This window comes from Uloborus diversus, chromosome 10 (genome assembly GCF_026930045.1).
Source record: "Uloborus diversus isolate 005 chromosome 10, Udiv.v.3.1, whole genome shotgun sequence".
NCBI lineage: Eukaryota > Metazoa > Arthropoda > Arachnida > Araneae > Uloboridae > Uloborus > Uloborus diversus.
Window position 1 is genome coordinate 32,093,947 of NC_072740.1, and position 18,966 is coordinate 32,112,912.

Here is an 18,966-nt window from a genome sequence, read left to right on the forward strand (position 1 = left end):
AAGTGAACCCCCCTTCCAGCAGCCTAGCACATTCACACCAAAGCATGGATGACCTCAACTATTTTAGAATAATGGTTAGCTAATTTCAAACAAAAAATTGAAGAATCAAGAAAGAAACATACTCTGTTCATTGGATAATGCCACCCATAAGAAAGCTGACATGAAAGATGTGAAATTCTTCTTTTTTTCTCTGGACATTACCTCAAAATTGCAACTATTAGATCATGGGATAGTTAAATGCATCAAATTAAATTACAGGCGATATACACTGAGCATGTAATTAGACATATGGCCTACGTGCAAGGTATTTGGGAAGAAAATTTCAGTAGCAGTGGCACGGAGTAAAAAAACTTGGAAAAATTTAAGCCAAGATATGATAGTGAAGTGATTCATTACTTGTAGACTTAGTAGTAAAGAAGCTGAAAGATTAATGATGTCTTTGACTTGACATAAGAACAGGAGCAACTCTTGAAGCTCACTAAATTTGCTAAAATCGAGAGTGATCCAAAGTTCATCAAATATGAAGGAGTTATAAAGGGGTTGCCAAGGCCTAACTATAATTTTTGAGGACACTTGGTATGAACTTTTTATGGTGCCCTCCATTCATACTATACTGTGATATACTAAAATATTTTGATACCTACATATTACTACAACCAGGTCAAATTTGGGCCTGGCCAATTTTTAACATTGATGTATGTCATTACAGCTAAATATTACTATACCTTATTTCCGTCATGAAGGCACATACGTACATGATGACTAGTGACAACATACCCTATAATATACAAAAGTAAAAATACATAAGAAAAGATCCAGCACAGTTCATTTGTTAACTACTACATCAAACAATGTACATTATAAATACGTTCAAAAGCTATATAGAATTTTTCAAGTTCATTTTTTCTAAGAACAAAATATCAATATTGATAAAAAATGCTTGCTATGAATGTAAATAAAAACTTAAATAAAGAACGTGATTAAGTCTTAAAGTAGTAAATGAACCTTTTATCTTTGCTTGTACAGAAAATACTCTTTCTTCAAAACATAACTAATAGGGGTGTATCAAAATGTTCAGAAGTCTCTACTAATTTAATTGCACAAGCATTTAAAATTAATAACTTTAGTCAAAAATTATCATAGTGAAATAAAGAGCACAAATTATGAATTTTATAAATTTATTTTTAAAGCAGGCAAAAAGTAACCAAGTCCGTTATAAAAATCCATTATTAATCACAGTATGCCATACAACCAAACCCAAATTGATGATGCAACAGTATGATAGATGAGTTAGGACACTTAAAGACTAAAATTTAAATATATTTAAAAACAATTAATATTTTCATTACAAAATTAGGTCAACTTAAAAGAAAACAATATATTAGTCATCTTTTCAGAAGAGGCATCCAGATTAAGCCAGGTTTCAAAAATTTACAAGATATCTCATAGATGCAGCATGATAAAAATACTTTGTAACCATATTGTTTATATTTGCCAACTTTTGGTCTATTAGGGCAAAATAATTAAGTAGTATTCGACTCTAGAAGGTAGTGCTATCTGAAGAAAATAAATATGATGAAATAGTTCTTAACTGTGATCAGGCAATAAAATGCCTTACATCACTGTTACTTTGTCTTTATGTAAACTGCATATCAAATCACCCTTACTTTGCTATGACATCCATTCAGTGATTCACTTAAATTCATACCATGAATGAACATACTTACAACTAGAGTATATTTTCAAGAAGAATCAAAATAGGACACCAATAATAAAACATATTTTGACAAATTAGCATTGCATCAATTTAAAATAAAGAAAGTATTGTGTTAGTTCATTAACCCTATGGGTATGGCTCAGTTTTTATACTTTCCAGTCCTTAAATATGGGTCGATTTTTTAATATTTTCTTAATATCCGTATATTACAATTTATATCTTTATCAGTTCTTTTAAAATAATACAATAATTTTATTAGCTTTTAAGTTTACAAAAAATATATAATATGGCGGCTGCTATTTCAGAGGGCAGGTTTTAGGAGTTTAAAAAAAATCATGCGATTTTTTTATTTTCAGATAAATATAATTTTTAAAAGTTCATTTTGAAAACTAATACAGAAATTATGAAATAAAACAGAAAAATTATGAAAAAATATCAGTTTACTTTTTTAGATCACAAACATAAATTTGAAAAAAAAATTCCATCGTTTCTCATTCATACATAATACGCCGCAAGTCCATATTGTTCAGAAATGCTTATCGCACAAAATACAAGAGCATTATAGCAAGGCTACGAAAGGCGAACTTACAAATATGCAGAAAAATAAAATCTAACAAGAGAACAGAAAATTCTGTACCCTCCATTGCCATCTAGCAGCAAAAATAAGCATCAAATGGTGTTTTTTAAACTTACATAGAGAAATAGCGGGATCAGTATTGAAATAAGGGGAAAAAATTATTTGCATGTGATTTTTACATGACCCCTAGTCAGGGACGAAACTGATTCAACCAATCAAATCCCGAGAGCCGTATGCGGAGGGCTACCGATCAATCAGGCATTTAGTATCAAAACCAGCTCAATTGATGAATTTTTAAACGTGTTTTCAATTCATAATTTGATACTTCTTGGTGGACACTATCACGTTCCAAAGCATTTCAAACCCATCCAGCTCAATTAAGTTAAAAACTGCTATCAAAAACTTGGTCTTCTTCAAAAAACATTCCAATCTGTAAGTGTTCATTGCTTCTGTAAAATTTTGAAGATTGGATTGAACTGGTTTTGATTTTTAATGCCTCAAATACACAATGTAATAGCGAAACATAAATCATGTTAAGATAAAAATATGTAACATATTTTATTTAAGTTTACAACAAAACTTACCAGATGGTTGTTGTATAACCTGTCTGATAGCAACAAGTTCAATAACTTTTTCAAGCATAGTAGTAACAGGTATTACCTACATTAGTATGGGGAAAAATAGTCTGAGGGTGAAACAATGATAAAGTAAGAATTTTTGGTACAAAGAGAAAAAAATTATCGCTCAACCTTCAGTTATTTTTTTAGTTTTAAAAATCCCAAAAAATTAAAAAAACTAAAATTCAAATCATATCTATTCATGAAACGTTATTTTGCAGATTCTACTATCCTACTAATGCTTTAGAATAATAATACAATTGAAAATTTTTAGTTAATAATACAATACTATGAATAATAAAAATAAGTGCTATAACACATAATGACATTTTGTCATTACAGTCGAATACATTTCTTAATGAAAATAATGGAGAAAACTAAATGCACAGTGAAGCACCATTTATACCTTTTTGGAGAGACGTCATGAAAAAAGCGTACAAATGAAAAAAAAGTAAAATAGGTATAAGTTAATGTGTATTAGACTCTGCAGGGACCAATTTAAAAAACGTATAATTGATAAAAACGTATAAAAAAGAAACATATAAATGGTGCTTCAGTGTATTTAGAAATATTCATATTTGAAAAATAAAAAGAAAAAATGCAAAAATTAAAAAAAAAAGAAAGAAAGAAAAGGGTGGGGGGGGGGGGGCTGTTAAGATATGTAGGGGAATGTGGGACAAAGTGAAATAGTTAAGGTACTTACCTTCTTCAAAATAAACAAATAGAAATTTGTTTTGAAACTTACAGTACATAAAGAAAGGACAATGCATTTTACTATGAAACTTGGATTTAAACACTATTTTATTTTTGGTAGTAAATTTGTACTTTCCAAAAAAAGGTAGAAAACTTGCACTTTTTTCTTTTCCATGGGGCAAAGTGAAAAATAAAATAATTTTCTGGATGAAATATATTTTCTATTTGATTAATAAATTTTTTATTGGTCAAAGGAATGAGTAAATAAAGAAATGAATTGATAAATGAATAGATAATGAAACAATAATAGAATTAAAAACTAACTAAATTAATTAATATATGAGCAAAAAGTAAATAAGTGAATTTTCAACGAAGAAATTTATGAATGAATGCCTAAAGTGATTAAGTAAATTATTGAATAAGTAAATAAAATAGGCTACTTTACTTAGCAACACTTGCACTTGACTAATTGTACAAATCATTAAAAATTAAAATAAGCTTAATATTAAGGAAAAAAATACTGCACTGAATATTAGCAGGTCTCATTCAATATTTAAAATGTTAACAACAAGATATTTATCATTTTTGACTAGCAGCAAAATATTACAATATGAGAATCAATTTTTAAAATTGTTGGGTTATATCCTTTGAGATAATGTCTTTGTGACTGGCATCGACTACATGTGTTACAACATGTAGTTAAATATTACTCAATAGGTAGCACAAAAAACAAAGGAAATATTTCACCGTTTCACTTTGCCACACATTTTACTACAAAACTTATTTTCTGCAAAAACATTTATGCATATCAGTCTGACAGTTTATACTTAAATTAAAATTTACGAACAGATAATGATAAACTATCCCAATTAACTTCTTCAAAAGCAAGTCCAGAATCCTTTAATTTTGGAATCATGAAGTCTCCTGTTTTCAATGTTTCATCTGAAACAAAAAAATAAATAAACACATAAAATATTACATGACTAACCCCCAGAAAATCAAACAAAAAATAATAAATTAAAGTAAAATGGAAATATAAAGTAATGAAGAACTAAAAAAATCAAATAAAAGTAAAAAATTAAAAAACTGGTAAGAAATAATGCAGTAAGTGATATATGCTTAAAAATGGTAAACATATTTTTTATTTCTTTAAAAATGCGAAGCAAGGATTTGCTGAGCTTTTGGGATAACTAGATTTGTACTTATCTACCTACCAATTGATAATGAAGATAAAGTGTCATTTTGAATCACTTTTGTCACTTTTGAGCTATTTGATTCAAACAATTGACCTCTAAAAAATCCTAGCCAAAAAAAAAAAAAAATATTAACCAGTTAAATTTTACCAGCTGAATCAGGTTACCCTTAATTGCTATGCTTCAAAGATTATAAACGTTTAGCATTCTACATCTCGATTCATAACTCTAAATATAAATACCATACCTTTTTCAACAATGTAATATTTTCTTGAGACATGAAGCCAAAAACTCTAAATGAAGTCATACCAAACTCATGTGCAGTGGCAACAGAAAGATCCTTAGAATAATTTGCACAGCTGATTAAGCTTAATCATTAAGCAATTAAAGCATAGAACCTAAAGAGATCAAGGCAGGTAAAAGTTACGCAGGATCTGACGGAGCTAGTTCGCAATTAATTTAAGATTTCTGTAAAAACATATAGAATTGTCACAATTAATGTGCCCAGTAACATATTCACGCACACTTTTACTTCCACAATGTTCAACTTACACCTCTGAGATGAGAACAAAGCTTCATACTTGCCTACAGTCAAAAGTTACAGGAATGCATTCAGTGGTGGATCTAGGGGGAAGCAAGCCCTTGCCAAAGGTGACAACTTCTGGAGGGCAGCGAATTCCCCAACTTCTATGTTCCTCCCCTTGGAACTAGATATATAAACTTGAAGGAAGATTGGTAAGGGCGGCAGTTTCGAGATTTTGGCACAAATAAAAAGTTTGTAAATCCGGCACTGAATGTACTCAAGACTGTACATCCAAATGCTGAAGACATTTTGGATGTAAAATATTGAAAATATAATTTTGATCGATTAATACTAAAAATGAATTTTTCCATGAGCTCTTTATATGATACTAGCAGTGACCCCACAGTGATGCCCGTGCTAAGAATTTAAAGAAAGCTTGTTGAATAAGGAAAATTCATTGCCTGGCTCCCTTTTCTGATGTGAAATGATCATTTTTCTTCAACTAAAATACGTACACACCTTTTCAAAAAACCGATTAAAGTCTCTAAAATTTAAAACCATTTGCCAAAACATATAAAAAGATTAACAGTAGCTTTCAAACTCAAAATAATCCATTGAGTGTATAGTTCATCACAACCATAGCAACCATGCTACCGTAACCCTGCCCTTTAGCGAGTGAAGCAGGGTTTTTTTTTTTTTTTTTTTGCAATTTTAAATGTTTTGCCAAATAAACTACAGTCCAGTCCTGACTTACACAAGGGATGCGTTCCAAGACTCCTCGCGTAAGTCGAAATTTCGCTCTGTGGAAAAATGTATGTATGCAAATTCTTTAGAAACATACCAAATTCTTTTAGACATTTGTAACCACCTCTCAAACTGCTTTAGATCATTCCTCTACATTACATTACAGTTTCTCACATAAAGAATTGAACTGTTACTGTATTTAAAAAATAAAAATGCTGTGTTATTCAACATTAAATACTTTAAGATGTACAAAATGAATGATCGATGGGTGGGAAGGAGACAGAAAATAAAACAACACAGTATGTAGTAATAGAAAAATGCTGCACTATAACAATATTGTACAGTAGATAAAGTAACGATATTTTGGAGTTAACAAATGATGACGAAGAAGGTTATTTTATGCTCAATGATCAGATCATTATTCTTATCTAATACATTATAAAATACGGTCACTTTGCCTTTTCTTTTATAATGTTTCTATTTACAGCAGCATCCCCTCTTCCGGATCTCAGATCCCAGATCATTTTCATAGTCTTCTTTGCTTAAACTCTGCAAGCTTCAATATTGAAACTAAGTTCAGAACTTTTATGGATATCTTTTTGTTTCGACTTTTAATTGTACGTATGAACGATTCACTCATACTCATTGGGCTTGCTACTGTCGACGCTTTGTAGTTGTCAAGCATATCCAGACAATTAAACTATTTTTTTTTCACAAATTTTCTCCCCCACCATTTTTACAAGAGTTACATGAAACAGCGCACTAAGGTGCCATTATATTTCCTCAACTTTAATGCTTAGAGCTTAAAAAAATAAAATAAATGAAAGATGCTGAGCGGTTATTTGTTGAAAAATAATCGCTAGTTGTCAATTACGAAGTCAATACTTCCTTCCAGAAAAATTCGTGTTGTGGACGAGGAATTCGCGTCAGCTCTAAAATTCACTACTCGTGAAAAATTAGCGCTGTAGCCATTTCGCTTAAGTTGAATCGCGTTGTAGCGGGAGTCAACTGTATACTATAATAAAAATGTTATAAAGAACAATCACTATTGAATAATACGACAAATCAAATTATTTACTTAGATAAGTAACTATCTTCATCTTATAAGAACAAAAACTAACGTTGAAGAAATAAGGAAAACAAACACAACAGAAAGATCCCACAAAATCAAATTTTACAGGGTTCCTTGACTGGTCAAATAAGAATGGGCCCCGACTGTTGATCCTTCTATTCTGCTTTTGAATTTATGATTTGTCTTATGTGTGTATCGATTATAAAACTATTTCAATGGAGTAGTTATTCAGTGATACTTAATAAAATTCTAAACTAATGGGCTGATATTTTTTTTCTTTTTAATTTTTTGGTTTTTACGCAGTCGGGTTTTTCGTTTTTATTTAATAATTATTTTTATTTAAAATGCAAAATATCAAACTATCTAAAGGTTAAAAATGAAATTAGTAGTCTTCTTTCCCTGCCATTTACACTTTCATCCGTAGAAATATGGGTGTTATGGTCTGCACTGTTTTCACAATTTCGCTCCTCACAAGTTAATTTCACAACTTTAAGAAATTTCAAGGAGTATTTCCCTTCTTGAAAAAATCCTTAGCAATATCTCAGGACACAAACACACACTATTTTGAGTAATTTCATACCTTGAGCAGATAACTCAGCAAGAATAGAAGCACGAAACCCAACTGGAAAGGCTCCAAAGCCTTCTAATGCTGTGCTAAAACTATGAGCCTGAAAATTAAGCTTAGTTATAATCACATTTTCCATTACTCTACCAATAAATTAAAAAAAAAAGCAGCATACTTGGTTTAAAGAAAACTTCAGATGACTCCAAGGGTTCTTTTCCCTGTAAAATAACTCACATCAATAATAGAAAATCATAATTACAATGGAGCAATTTCACAAAAAATAGAGCACAGTTTCAATTAAAAAAAATAAACAGAAAAATTATTCAATTTTGAAAGTCATTAAAAAAAAAATTCTTCAAAGAATATCAAAATAATTTGAAAACTATTGTAAGGTCTTATATAATTATTTTGATTAAATTAATTAAATGGTAAATTTGACAGTATATTGCTGAGCTTACAGTATGATAACCAAAGCATAGGGTGACCGGGGATAGTTGGGGGAACTTTTTAAACTTTATTTTTTTAAAGGTTGTAAATAAAGTAGAAAATTTTTCTTTTACTGCTTGGATAATCTGTATGGTATCAGCAACAAAGCCGTATTTTTGCTTTGGTAGTACTATGATGTCTATTTTTTACATATTTTTTTGTGAACTCTCGCAGAGTTTGCACACATGCCCCCTCACAGGGTAAGTTGGCGAATTGAGAAAAACTCATAGACACAGAAAGTTTCACATAAAACCTCAATGATGCTTTAAATAAGGAAGTAAAATACCAATGAATGAAATGAAGCGAAATTAGTATTGTAATTGCTTTAAAATTAGTTACGTTAGACCACATAAAAGGTTTAATTGATTTTAGAAGTAAATGCTGAAAAACGCAAACATTATTCGAAATGAACTATTTTATTTGACTTCGTTCTTTTTTATGTTCCTTTTGAGTTTACATTCCCTCTTTCTTGAATTCAGAGATTTCTTGTATGTTTTGAGTGACTTTCTTGTGATGATTTTTATTTTTCTGCTAAGATTCTTTCTTCCTGAAGAACTTTTTGACTGGAGTGTTAAAGAGTATTGCTGTAGACCTCTTACGTTTCCATCCTTTTTGGATCTGACCCTCTCTAGCTTTAGAATAAGGTCGTATATGATCTGAAGTAATGCTCAGAGACGTAGTGGGTTTAGCTGAGGCATAGCGCTATATTAAGTATGAAACTCTAAATCTGAATTATTGAATGAAGCAGCAACTGAATCAGCTGTAGGACAGGTACATCCAGTTTTATTATTTTCTTCCAACATGGTTGCCTGCTAGGACAAACAGATTCACTCATAGATCCAGGAGATTAGGAGTCCGGCCGATCAGTGATATAACTTGGCATAAAGTCACAGTCCTGAAAAATGTTTGAATTGAAGGGAAACACGCCAGTTCTTTTGAAACTACTCATAATATTTATAGTGCTTGCTTCTAGTGGATAAGCAACTGTTACCACTTTGGTACGTCATAAATCATCATTGGCTTTCCTGGATTATTCACCATCCAAAAATCACAGGCGGAATTAACATAATTTTTCTATTGGCCCTGTAGACTTATCAAGAGCCAGCAACTTATGGTTATAATGTGGTGGGAAAGAGAGTAGTGTTATCATTATTTTTAATAGTGTAGTAGTTTCCTTACAAAAACTCAAGCCCACCAAATTGACGTGAGAGTCTTAAATGTCTAGTAAGAGAATGAGAGGTTTTTCTTTGAACTGAAGAAGTTGAGCTACAACCAAGAAACTCAGCAGGAATCTTGTCTGGTAAGAGACATGCAAATGATTTAAATTTTGTCACCAAGTGAGCTAAGGGTGGGCACGTTATACTTTTATCACGAGATGCGCAGCTAGAGAAGATTGAAAGCGAGATTTCTCGTACCGTATTGTTATCCAAACAAAACTGTTTACCTGTATGGACAATATTGTGACTGGGACGACCTTTGAGAGGTAATGGATGGCAATACGATCAGTTGTTGAACTTTGAGAACAGGCATAAAGAAGTTTCAAAGAAGCAGGTTGGTTGTACAAGCGTATCAGCTGCCACTTAGGTCAGAGGGATAGTGTAGTAGCTAGATATTGGCAGCATGGCAGCAATGGATCAGGAAAAGAGTAATGAACTGTTATAAAGTCCCAGGAATACAAATGAGCATAAGGATCAAGCAATTATAAGAGCGGTCACTTCCATACCAACAACAAGCTCTAACCTCGGTTCAACACCATTTAATACCTTCCAGGTACAGTGAAACCTGTGTATAACAATACTGTCGAAAACGATAACCTGTCTATAACAATTTTTTTTTGGCTCCAGCAAAATGTCAGCATGAATAATCAAACTGTCTATAATGATAACCTGTCTATTACGATATTTTTTTTAGGTCCCAACAGTATTGTTGTAGACAGGTTTTACTGTATCTGGTGGCATCACAAAAGACCATTTGGAGATGACTGGAAGACCCTAGTATGGTGAGCTAGTGTTCATCATGATGCCTACCATGAACTGTGCATCATGGATAGCATCAATTGCATTTTTGCCTCACTTGACAACCTGGATTTTGGCTGACAGGAGGTATGTGATCTTCAACAATGAATTTTGATTTAATAACACAATCTTTTGTTCTGAATTTGCAATCATTTGCTTATCTCTTCATAGACTATGCATATGTTAAGTTTCGTGAAAATAGCTCGTTTCCTTCTGTGTGCATATATTTTTCGTGACAGAGTGTATTTTATTGACTTCCCAACTTTGATGAACATTTAATTTATGTAACAGTAAGGACAAAGATCATACTATAAATACTTAATAGTCTATAACTTTGACTATCAAGTACTTATAGTATTCATTTATCATTTAAAAAAAATGTAACTGAATTACACAAACAGAAATAACCAAATCTATTACATTTCTAACTCAAAAGACAAAAAAAACACCAAGAAAATACTAACATGCAAGATATTGTATATTTTTAAAAATATTTCTTAATTATTCTATAGCTTTTTCATCAGCACAAAAATTGATAGTGTTAAAAATACTTTAGATTCCAATGGAACTCTTTTTAATCTTAAAGACATTAAATTTTTTTGAGTATTGATAATAGAATTGCATACCTTATGTTCAGAAATTTAACACAGATGAAGAAAAAAAACTACCTATGTTAATTTAAAAGTATGTAATGTGCTACAATATTCTTTATGAACATCGTTGCACAAATTTTAAGAACAATTATTCTAACACTGCTCTGTCAAAAAAAAAAAAAAAAAAAATCCTATCAACAGGCTTCTGACAGCTAGCTGATTCTTATGTAACATGATCCCCAGAATCTGACTAATGTTTTCACCCGCCGACCACTGTTTTTTGGAGATAGAGTCTCCTTTTTACTTTCTTCTATATCTAATACAAGTCAGATTTTTATCTCTAGAAATTAACCATCCGCTGCAGGCGGCATTGAGCCACCGTAGAGGCGAACAGGGGTTAGTGAGCGAATCGAGCAGAGGGCAAAGACCCCAGTCTGTAATTAATTTCTGACTAACTTGTTACATTTATTAAAGGCAACAAGTCAGTTTTTTTTCACTAGAAATTGCCACCCGCTGCAGGCGGCATTGAGCTACGGCCGAAAACGCCGAACGGTGGTTAACAAGCGAATCGAGCAGAGGGCAGAGCCCCCAGTATATAATTAAAGACGGACTAACTTTCGTTTGCCTTTTTTCCAGTGAAAGTCACTCCAATTGACAAAAAGCCAAAACTTCAAAAATTGATGATTTTGATGCTTTTTTTTTTCTTTTTGGCAATTACTGTACAAAAGCTACCGATTTCGATTTCTGCCTGAGCATTATTATAATGTACGCCAAAAAAAAACTGAAGAAAATGACACCTCACTCAGCTTTATTGCAGAAATGACACTATTTGTGCCAGCTGATAGACTATAAGTTTAAAGAGAACCTTTAAGGATTTCTTTGTCATCGATGCGAGACAATTGGCGGTTGTTTTTACGTGCATAAGAATAAAGCAGTACGAAACATAAACTGGTAGCGAAGACAGACTATTGGTTTAAAAATTAGTATAAATACATTTATGCGTAATTTATAGCCTATGTCACTCAGTAAGAAAGCACTTTTCATGTAGTGAAAGAATTTTTCAAATAGGTGCAATGGTTTGAGAGATTGCCTCAAACATGTAAACACGCAAAAATCCACTCTCTTTTTATAATATTAGTATAGATATAGAAGAAAGTATTGGATTCATGCAAATTTTCGAATTTCGAAGAATTTGAAGGTTTTGAAGCGTGCTCAGTCCATTTCAACCATTTTTGGAAAATGTCTATGTGTGTGTATCCGTATGTGTGTGACTAGTTTTTTGTGGTCGCAGCAAAAATTATTGCATGAAATCAAATGAAATTTGGTACACACATGTGCCCCTATGTGAACTTGTACCCATTGGTTTTTAATGCGAATTCCTCCAAGGGGGTGGAGCAATGGGACCTTTCTTGAGTTACGCTATGCAAACGGAGGTTGAGCTGTAGAACGTTTTTTTGTCATCAATTGTGACTGCTGTATCTCAAGAAATAATGAACGGAATCAAACAAAAATTTATCGATAAGTAGCACTTAGAGGATATAAGAGCTGATTCTATTTTGGCATCAATAGTGAAAAGGGGTGGCGCAATCGAACATTCTTTTTTCCCATAGTGAGTGCCATATCTCGAGAAGTAATGCTATGCTCTGTATGAAACTTGGATGAAATGTGAATCCATATGTAAACAGGCGTTGATTCAATTTTGGTGCCAATCGCTCCATTGGGGGGGGGGGGGGCTGATTTTTTTTCTGAAAAAAAAGCTTTATAAATGCAACAATAAGAAAGATAAAACGTAATAGACTGTCGTCTGCGTATTTCGCGTGATTTGAATTGTTGGAAAACGACCAGAAACTGCAATGTTTTAAACTTTTTAACTGTTGCCATGTTGTGCTTGCTAACAAATAAATGTTTGTAATTACACTCCTGTTTGTCCACGAAGGACTTACGCGAGTGAGCTGAAAATTTCAGGAAATGTAAAGTAAGGCATGATATGCAAATGATTAGAATTGCAGACCGGTAGCGCATGCTGAGCAGCGCCCTCTGAACGGCGGATCGAACCAAATATATATAGATGGCTGTAGCAAGGCGTGTATGATTATCAGTGGTTATATGTTAGAGTAAACATTAACTGAATCTTTACTATGCCTCTTTGACGAAAGGAAGCGAAATTTGAGCAAATTTTGGAGTTTGAACATGGCAGAATCGTCGGCCTTCGTGAAGCTGGATTGTCTTATCGCAGTGTAGCATAACAGCAGCACAAACATGCATGTTTGGAAGCAGTGCATGGACGAGGGTCAGACAGCTTGGAAATCCAGGAGTGGACCCCGAAATGTGACATCAGTTCTCGATGACAGACACCTGATGCATATGGCGCTAACGGACCTCACAGCTCCTTCTAGACAATTGGCAGCACAGTGGTCAACAGCTACAGGTGTTTCATTGTGTGTTTCATCAATTCAGAGACGTCTGCTGCAGCATGGGCTGCACACAAGGATTCCTTTATACAGGATTCCTCTCACGCAAAACCATCGCTGCCTGCTGCTACAATATGCCAATGTGCATAGGAGCTGGCGTGCTGATTGGCAGCAGGTCGTCTTTTCTGATGAATCTCGCTTCAATTTGTGGCACCATAATGGCCGAATTCGCGTCAGGCGCCATGCCGGTGAACGACACATTCAGAAGTGCATTATCAAATGCCACAGTGGACGAACACCCGGAGTTATGGTCTGGGGTGCCATAGCATATCATGGACGATCACAATTGCTACAAATTGCGGGCAATTTGAACAGTACCCGATATATAAACAAAGTTTTACAGCCCCAAGCTATTCCCTTCCTGCAAGGATTGCCAAGGGCTGTATTCCAGCAGGATAATGCCCGTCCACATGTTGTCAGGACTGTCAAATCCTACCTTGATTCGCAGCAGTTACAGCTTCTTCTTTGGCCTGCTTATTCCCCTGATATGTCACCAATTGAACATGAGTGGGATTTCGTTGGGCGGCGTCTCGCTCCTGATCCTCGTCCTGTTGCTTCGACAGATGAGCTTTGATTGCGCATACAAACAATATGAAATACTCTTCCGCAGGCAGATATTTAAACTTTGTTTCACTCCATTCTGAGTCATGTAGCGTGGTGGCCACACAAAATACTAATTCCCGTCTCTTTTTATTGTTTGTTTGGTTTGAAAATGTAATCATTTATTTGTACCATTACCACTCAACTGTTTATTAAATTTCATTCAACTATGATGTTTTCTTCATGGTGTTGCAATTTTCACAAACAGGAGTTTATTTTAAGCAAGGCTTTTAAAATAATTTTCAATTTTCATTCTTTGCTTTGCTTTTGAGATACATCTGGAATTGGGATGGCCGTCAAGTTCCTCATCAAGCATGGGGGGGGGGGGGGATCAGAATTATAAGAAAGATATAGAAGAAAGTTTCGTGATGGCCACAACATACAAGTTTTTTCAGTTTTCAGCAGTTTCACAGCCATTATTTTTATTTGAAGCTGAAAGAAGCATTATATTAGCCGTTAACATTTCTTGGAGAGGCTAGAGAGTCAAAAAGTTTAATTGCATGCACATTCGTAATAAGGGAGGAGACTCGTGGGGAGATTCTCCCCTAAAATATTTAATGCGTCATTAAAAACAATAGTTTTTTTCTAGATTTTTTTAATTTAAATTTTTTCACTTATATTTTGGTGTAAAACCAGATTATTAGCCTCACTCCTATGAGCCTTATTTCTGAATTTTCTAAAATTTATTTTTGAGGATGGACTAAATATAAATCATACCGGGAGATTCTTTACGGGAGATTTGCGATGTGACTCGTATGCAACATGTGATGCTTCCAAGATTTAAAGTGTTTTTACAAAGGAATTTTTTGGAATTTTTTTTTTTTTTTTTTGGAACATGGGACTCATAGGCGTGAGGCCAATACTCTGGTTTTACATCAAAATATAAGTGAAAAAAATTTGGAAAATAATTCCAAAAAAAGAAAGAGTGTTTTAAATTATTTAAAAAATACTTCAGGGGGAATACCCTCCCATGTGAGTCTCCTTCCTCACTACAGATGTGTGTGCTTTCAAACTTTTCACCTCTCTAATCGCTCAGAAGAATGTCAACAGTTAATATAATGCTCCTTTCCTCTCCAAAAATAAAAAGAATACAAATAAAATTATAAAAACTGAAATAAAATGTGGGAAGGGGGGGGGAGGTGCTATTTCCAAGAAGTGGCGTGTGATGGGGGTAAATAATGGTCAGATTTGAAGTCAGAAGGCCATTTTCGATAAGAATCAACAAGAATGGTGTCAGATGCATTTTGAGAGTTTTTTTTTTTTTTTTTTGCCGAGCAGTGCAATTGAGGCAGTGAGAAGCAAAGGGATTTAAGTGGACATTTTCAAGTTTTGAGGAAAACGCGTATAAAGATTACGTCCTAAAATACTGTATAAATAAACAAATAAAATACGTATTAAATAAATAAATTTAAAAAAAAAATCCACTGCTGCAATTTAATTATTGTCTGTCAAATTGAGCTTATGTTTAACACTCAGTTCTAAAAAGCTATAAAGAGTAAGAATGGCCAAAAAAAAATTATTGTCATATGAGGTAGAGAGAAGCAAAGGGATGCAAGTGGACTATTTTAAGTTTCGAGTAAAATGCGTTTAAAGATCAGATCCTAGGTAGGCTTTCATTGAATTTTTTTTCTAAATCATGCTATACAGCAGCACCTATCAGGGCTACTTGTCCTATCTGTTGTCCCAAGTCAGAAAAGGGGTTCCCCTACCATTTGTACTGGTTATCTCCAAATTTTTAATTTTGCCACTTGCATCCCTTTGCTTCTCACTACCTCAATTGTAAAAAATATAAATATACATATACATATATATATATATATATAACTTACTGAATATTCGTTGTTTGCAGCAAATCTGAAAATATTGCAATAAAAATGGTTTAAAAAATGAAATACAGAATGATAGCACAACTATAAACATAAGTAACTGAAGAAGAAAAGTATTTCTTTTTTTTTTTTGAATGTATCTTCAAAACAAAAGAAACGGATTTCACCTATGGGATGGATATTAACAGTTTAAATTTTAAAGACCTGAAACTAGAATGAATCACAAAAATAAAATGAAAAAGCTTTATTTACAACAGTGCTTAAACAAAAAGTTAAGGAGAAAATAAAGGCAATGAAAAAATTACTACTGTTTTAAATATTTTAAATGTTCTGTTACTCTGTCAACAAAATAAATAATATATACTAATATTATAAAGACAGAGGGCGTTTTTTGTGTGTTTATATGTTCGAACTAATCTCCGGAACCATTGCAAATATTTGAAAGATTCTTTCACTATATGAAAAGTGCATTTTTACTGAGTCTCATAGGCTATAAATTATGCATATATGTACTTATACTATTTTTTAAAAAGAATAGTTTGTCTTCGCCATCAGTTTATGTTTCGTACTATTTTATTTTTATAATCGTAAAAACAATCACTGATTGTCTCACATCTGCATCGACAGACAAAGCAAAGGTTCGCCTTGAACTGAATGCTGAGGGATGGAAAAAGGTGAAAGCAAAGACATTCACGATGGCGGCAAAAGAACCGCCTAAACCTTTAATGTATTTGAGGCTGCAGAGGATAAAGTATATAGTATTCTATTAGCTTAGAAAATTGTGAACTATTAAGAGTCTCAGAATGTTTATACATCAAAAAAAAATTTTAAGCGAATTATAACTGAGATTTGCTTTGAGTAAATTAGTATTTTAATTCAAGTAGTGCAGATAGATGATAATAATTCGTGCTTCTAAAAGTTGTAATTTGGCATGCATTTTGGGCTATCCTTTAAATTTTTTTTATGTATAATCTATATTAATATTATAAGGAGAGAAGGCGGGTTTTTGTGTGTTTACATGTTCAAGGTAATCTCCGAAACCATTGCAGCTATTTGAAAAAATTTTCACTATGTGAAAGGTGTATTGTTACTGAGTGACATAGGCTATAAAATATGCATATATGTACTTATACTAATTATTTAAATTATTAGTTTGTCTTCGCTACCAGTTTATGTTTTGTACTGATCTATTTTTATATACTTCAACACAAGTCCTGATTATCCCACATATGTCATCACAACAATAGTTGAAGGTTCTCTTTTAACTGTATGCTAAAGGATAGAAACTTATGAAAGAAAAAAAAACCACGATGTCAAGAACCTCCAAAACCATTGCATGTGTTTGAGGCAGCAGAGGATAAGGTATATATTATTCTATTCGAGTTGTACATTGCGACCCATCTAGAGTAACAAAGTTAATGCATCAAAACTTATTCAAATGAATTATAACTGGAATTCGCTTCGAGCAAATTAGATTTTGGATTCAAGCAGTGCAAATAGATGTAGAGACGGGTAATCCAGTTGTTAAAAGCGAACATTTATTGTAAATTGCAACAAAACACATTACCATTAAAAGAAATAAATATAAATTAATCAGTTCCATCTCGGAATAATCTAACATTTACACATAACACATCAATCCAGATACCGCGCTGTTTCTCTGAGTTTAGGCCGTTGCCACAGACTCCCTCACCAGTCTCACAAGACCATTGGGAGACGAAAACGTACTTTGCGGCCAAACCTTGTTGTAACTCCAGGAGTCCTTGGATTGGAATCTCCAGCAATTAAAAATGCTGGTTTTAAGCGATCGATGTGAACGATCTTTTCCTTGTCGTTCACCGAAATCAAAAATTTCTTGTCCATTCTATTTAGGACCTCATAAGGCCCTTCGTATGGCGGCTGCAATGATTTTTTTACTGCATCTAAGCGCACAAAAACATGTGTACAGTTTTGCAGATCTTTAGGGATATAAATCCGTTGTTGACCATGCCGAATAGGAGTAGATGGACTTAGCGAGCTAATCAGTCTTTGAAGACGTGCAACGTAGTCAGGCATATTAGATAAAGTTTTTTCTTCATACAACTGTCCAGGTAACCGTAGAGTTGACCCATAAGTCAGCTGTGCCGCGGACGCGCCAAGGTCTTCACGTAACGTAGATCTGAGTCCCAACAGCACTAATGGAAGTGCTTCAAACCAATCGGATTTGTAACACATCAAAGCTTGCTTCAATTGTCGGTGCAATCTTTCCACCAGACCGTTACTTTGGGGTCTGTACGGCGATGTCCTTGCTAATTTTATGCCAAGCATCTTTGATAGACTCGTAAAAAGTTCAGATTCAAACTGTCTGCCCCTGTCACATGTTATCCTTTGCGGAGTACCAAATCGAGAAACCCATGATTGTACGAAAGCACGAGCTACCGTTTCTGCTGTTATATCAGTAATTGGCACAACTTCAGGCCACCGCATAAATCTATCCACTATAGACAAGCAATACTTAAAATTTTGAACTTGTGTTAGTGGACCTATTATGTCTAAATGAATATGAGAAAATCTCTCATCCGGAACTAAAAATTGAACTAACGGGGATTTAGTATGCAAATGTACTTTAGTCTGCTGACACGGAACACAAGCTCTGCACCAAGCAGTTATATCTTTGTTTATATTTGGCCAGACATATTTGCTATCGATAAGACGTTTTGTAGCACGTATGCCGGGGTGAGACAAACCGTGCATTGTATCAAAAATTTTACGCCTTAGAATTTGCGGAACAAAGAATCTATTATAATTTCCTGATGTATCACAATATAGAGATTTATCGATACCAGGCATAGGAACTTTAGCTAATTTACCACTGTACTTAATTCGTCCCTCTAAAACGTCCTGAAGTTCTTCATCCTCAGATTGTGATTTTTCCCACATTTCTATATCATCTAGAGATGAAAATGTGATCTCCGATATTCGCAATAGGCTGTCCGCAACCAAATTTCCTTACCAGGTAAATATCTGATATCCGTAGTAAATTGAGATATGAAATCCAACTGACGGATAGTTCGGGGGGAGGATTTTTCATGTTTCCGCCGAAATGCGAAAGTTAGAGGTTTGTGGTCTACATACAAAATAAATTTCCTTGCCTCTAACATGTATCGAAAATACTGAATTGCACTACATGCTGCCAACAATTCTCTATCATAAGTTGAATATTTACATTGAGTAGCCGATAGTTTCTTTGAAAAAAAACCTAAAGGCTTGGGACCTTCGGGGGATAATTCATGCA

At 33.4% G+C, this 18,966-nt stretch overlaps 1 protein-coding gene across 1 annotated transcript in view; it reads right to left on the reverse strand.

Moving 5' to 3' along the window:
• The window catches only part of LOC129231705 (nephrocystin-1-like), a 64,899-nt gene that overhangs the window by 38,783 nt on the left and 7,150 nt on the right, over nt 1-18,966 (reverse strand). The window contains exons 4-9 of the mRNA XM_054866068.1: nt 15,696-15,720; nt 7,877-7,919; nt 7,717-7,804; nt 4,452-4,546; nt 2,879-2,954; nt 726-778 (exon numbers count right to left, since the gene is read on the reverse strand). Of these exons, the coding sequence (XP_054722043.1) occupies nt 726-778; nt 2,879-2,954; nt 4,452-4,546; nt 7,717-7,804; nt 7,877-7,919; nt 15,696-15,720 (380 nt within the window). The remainder of the gene's footprint in view (nt 1-725; nt 779-2,878; nt 2,955-4,451; nt 4,547-7,716; nt 7,805-7,876; nt 7,920-15,695; nt 15,721-18,966) is intronic.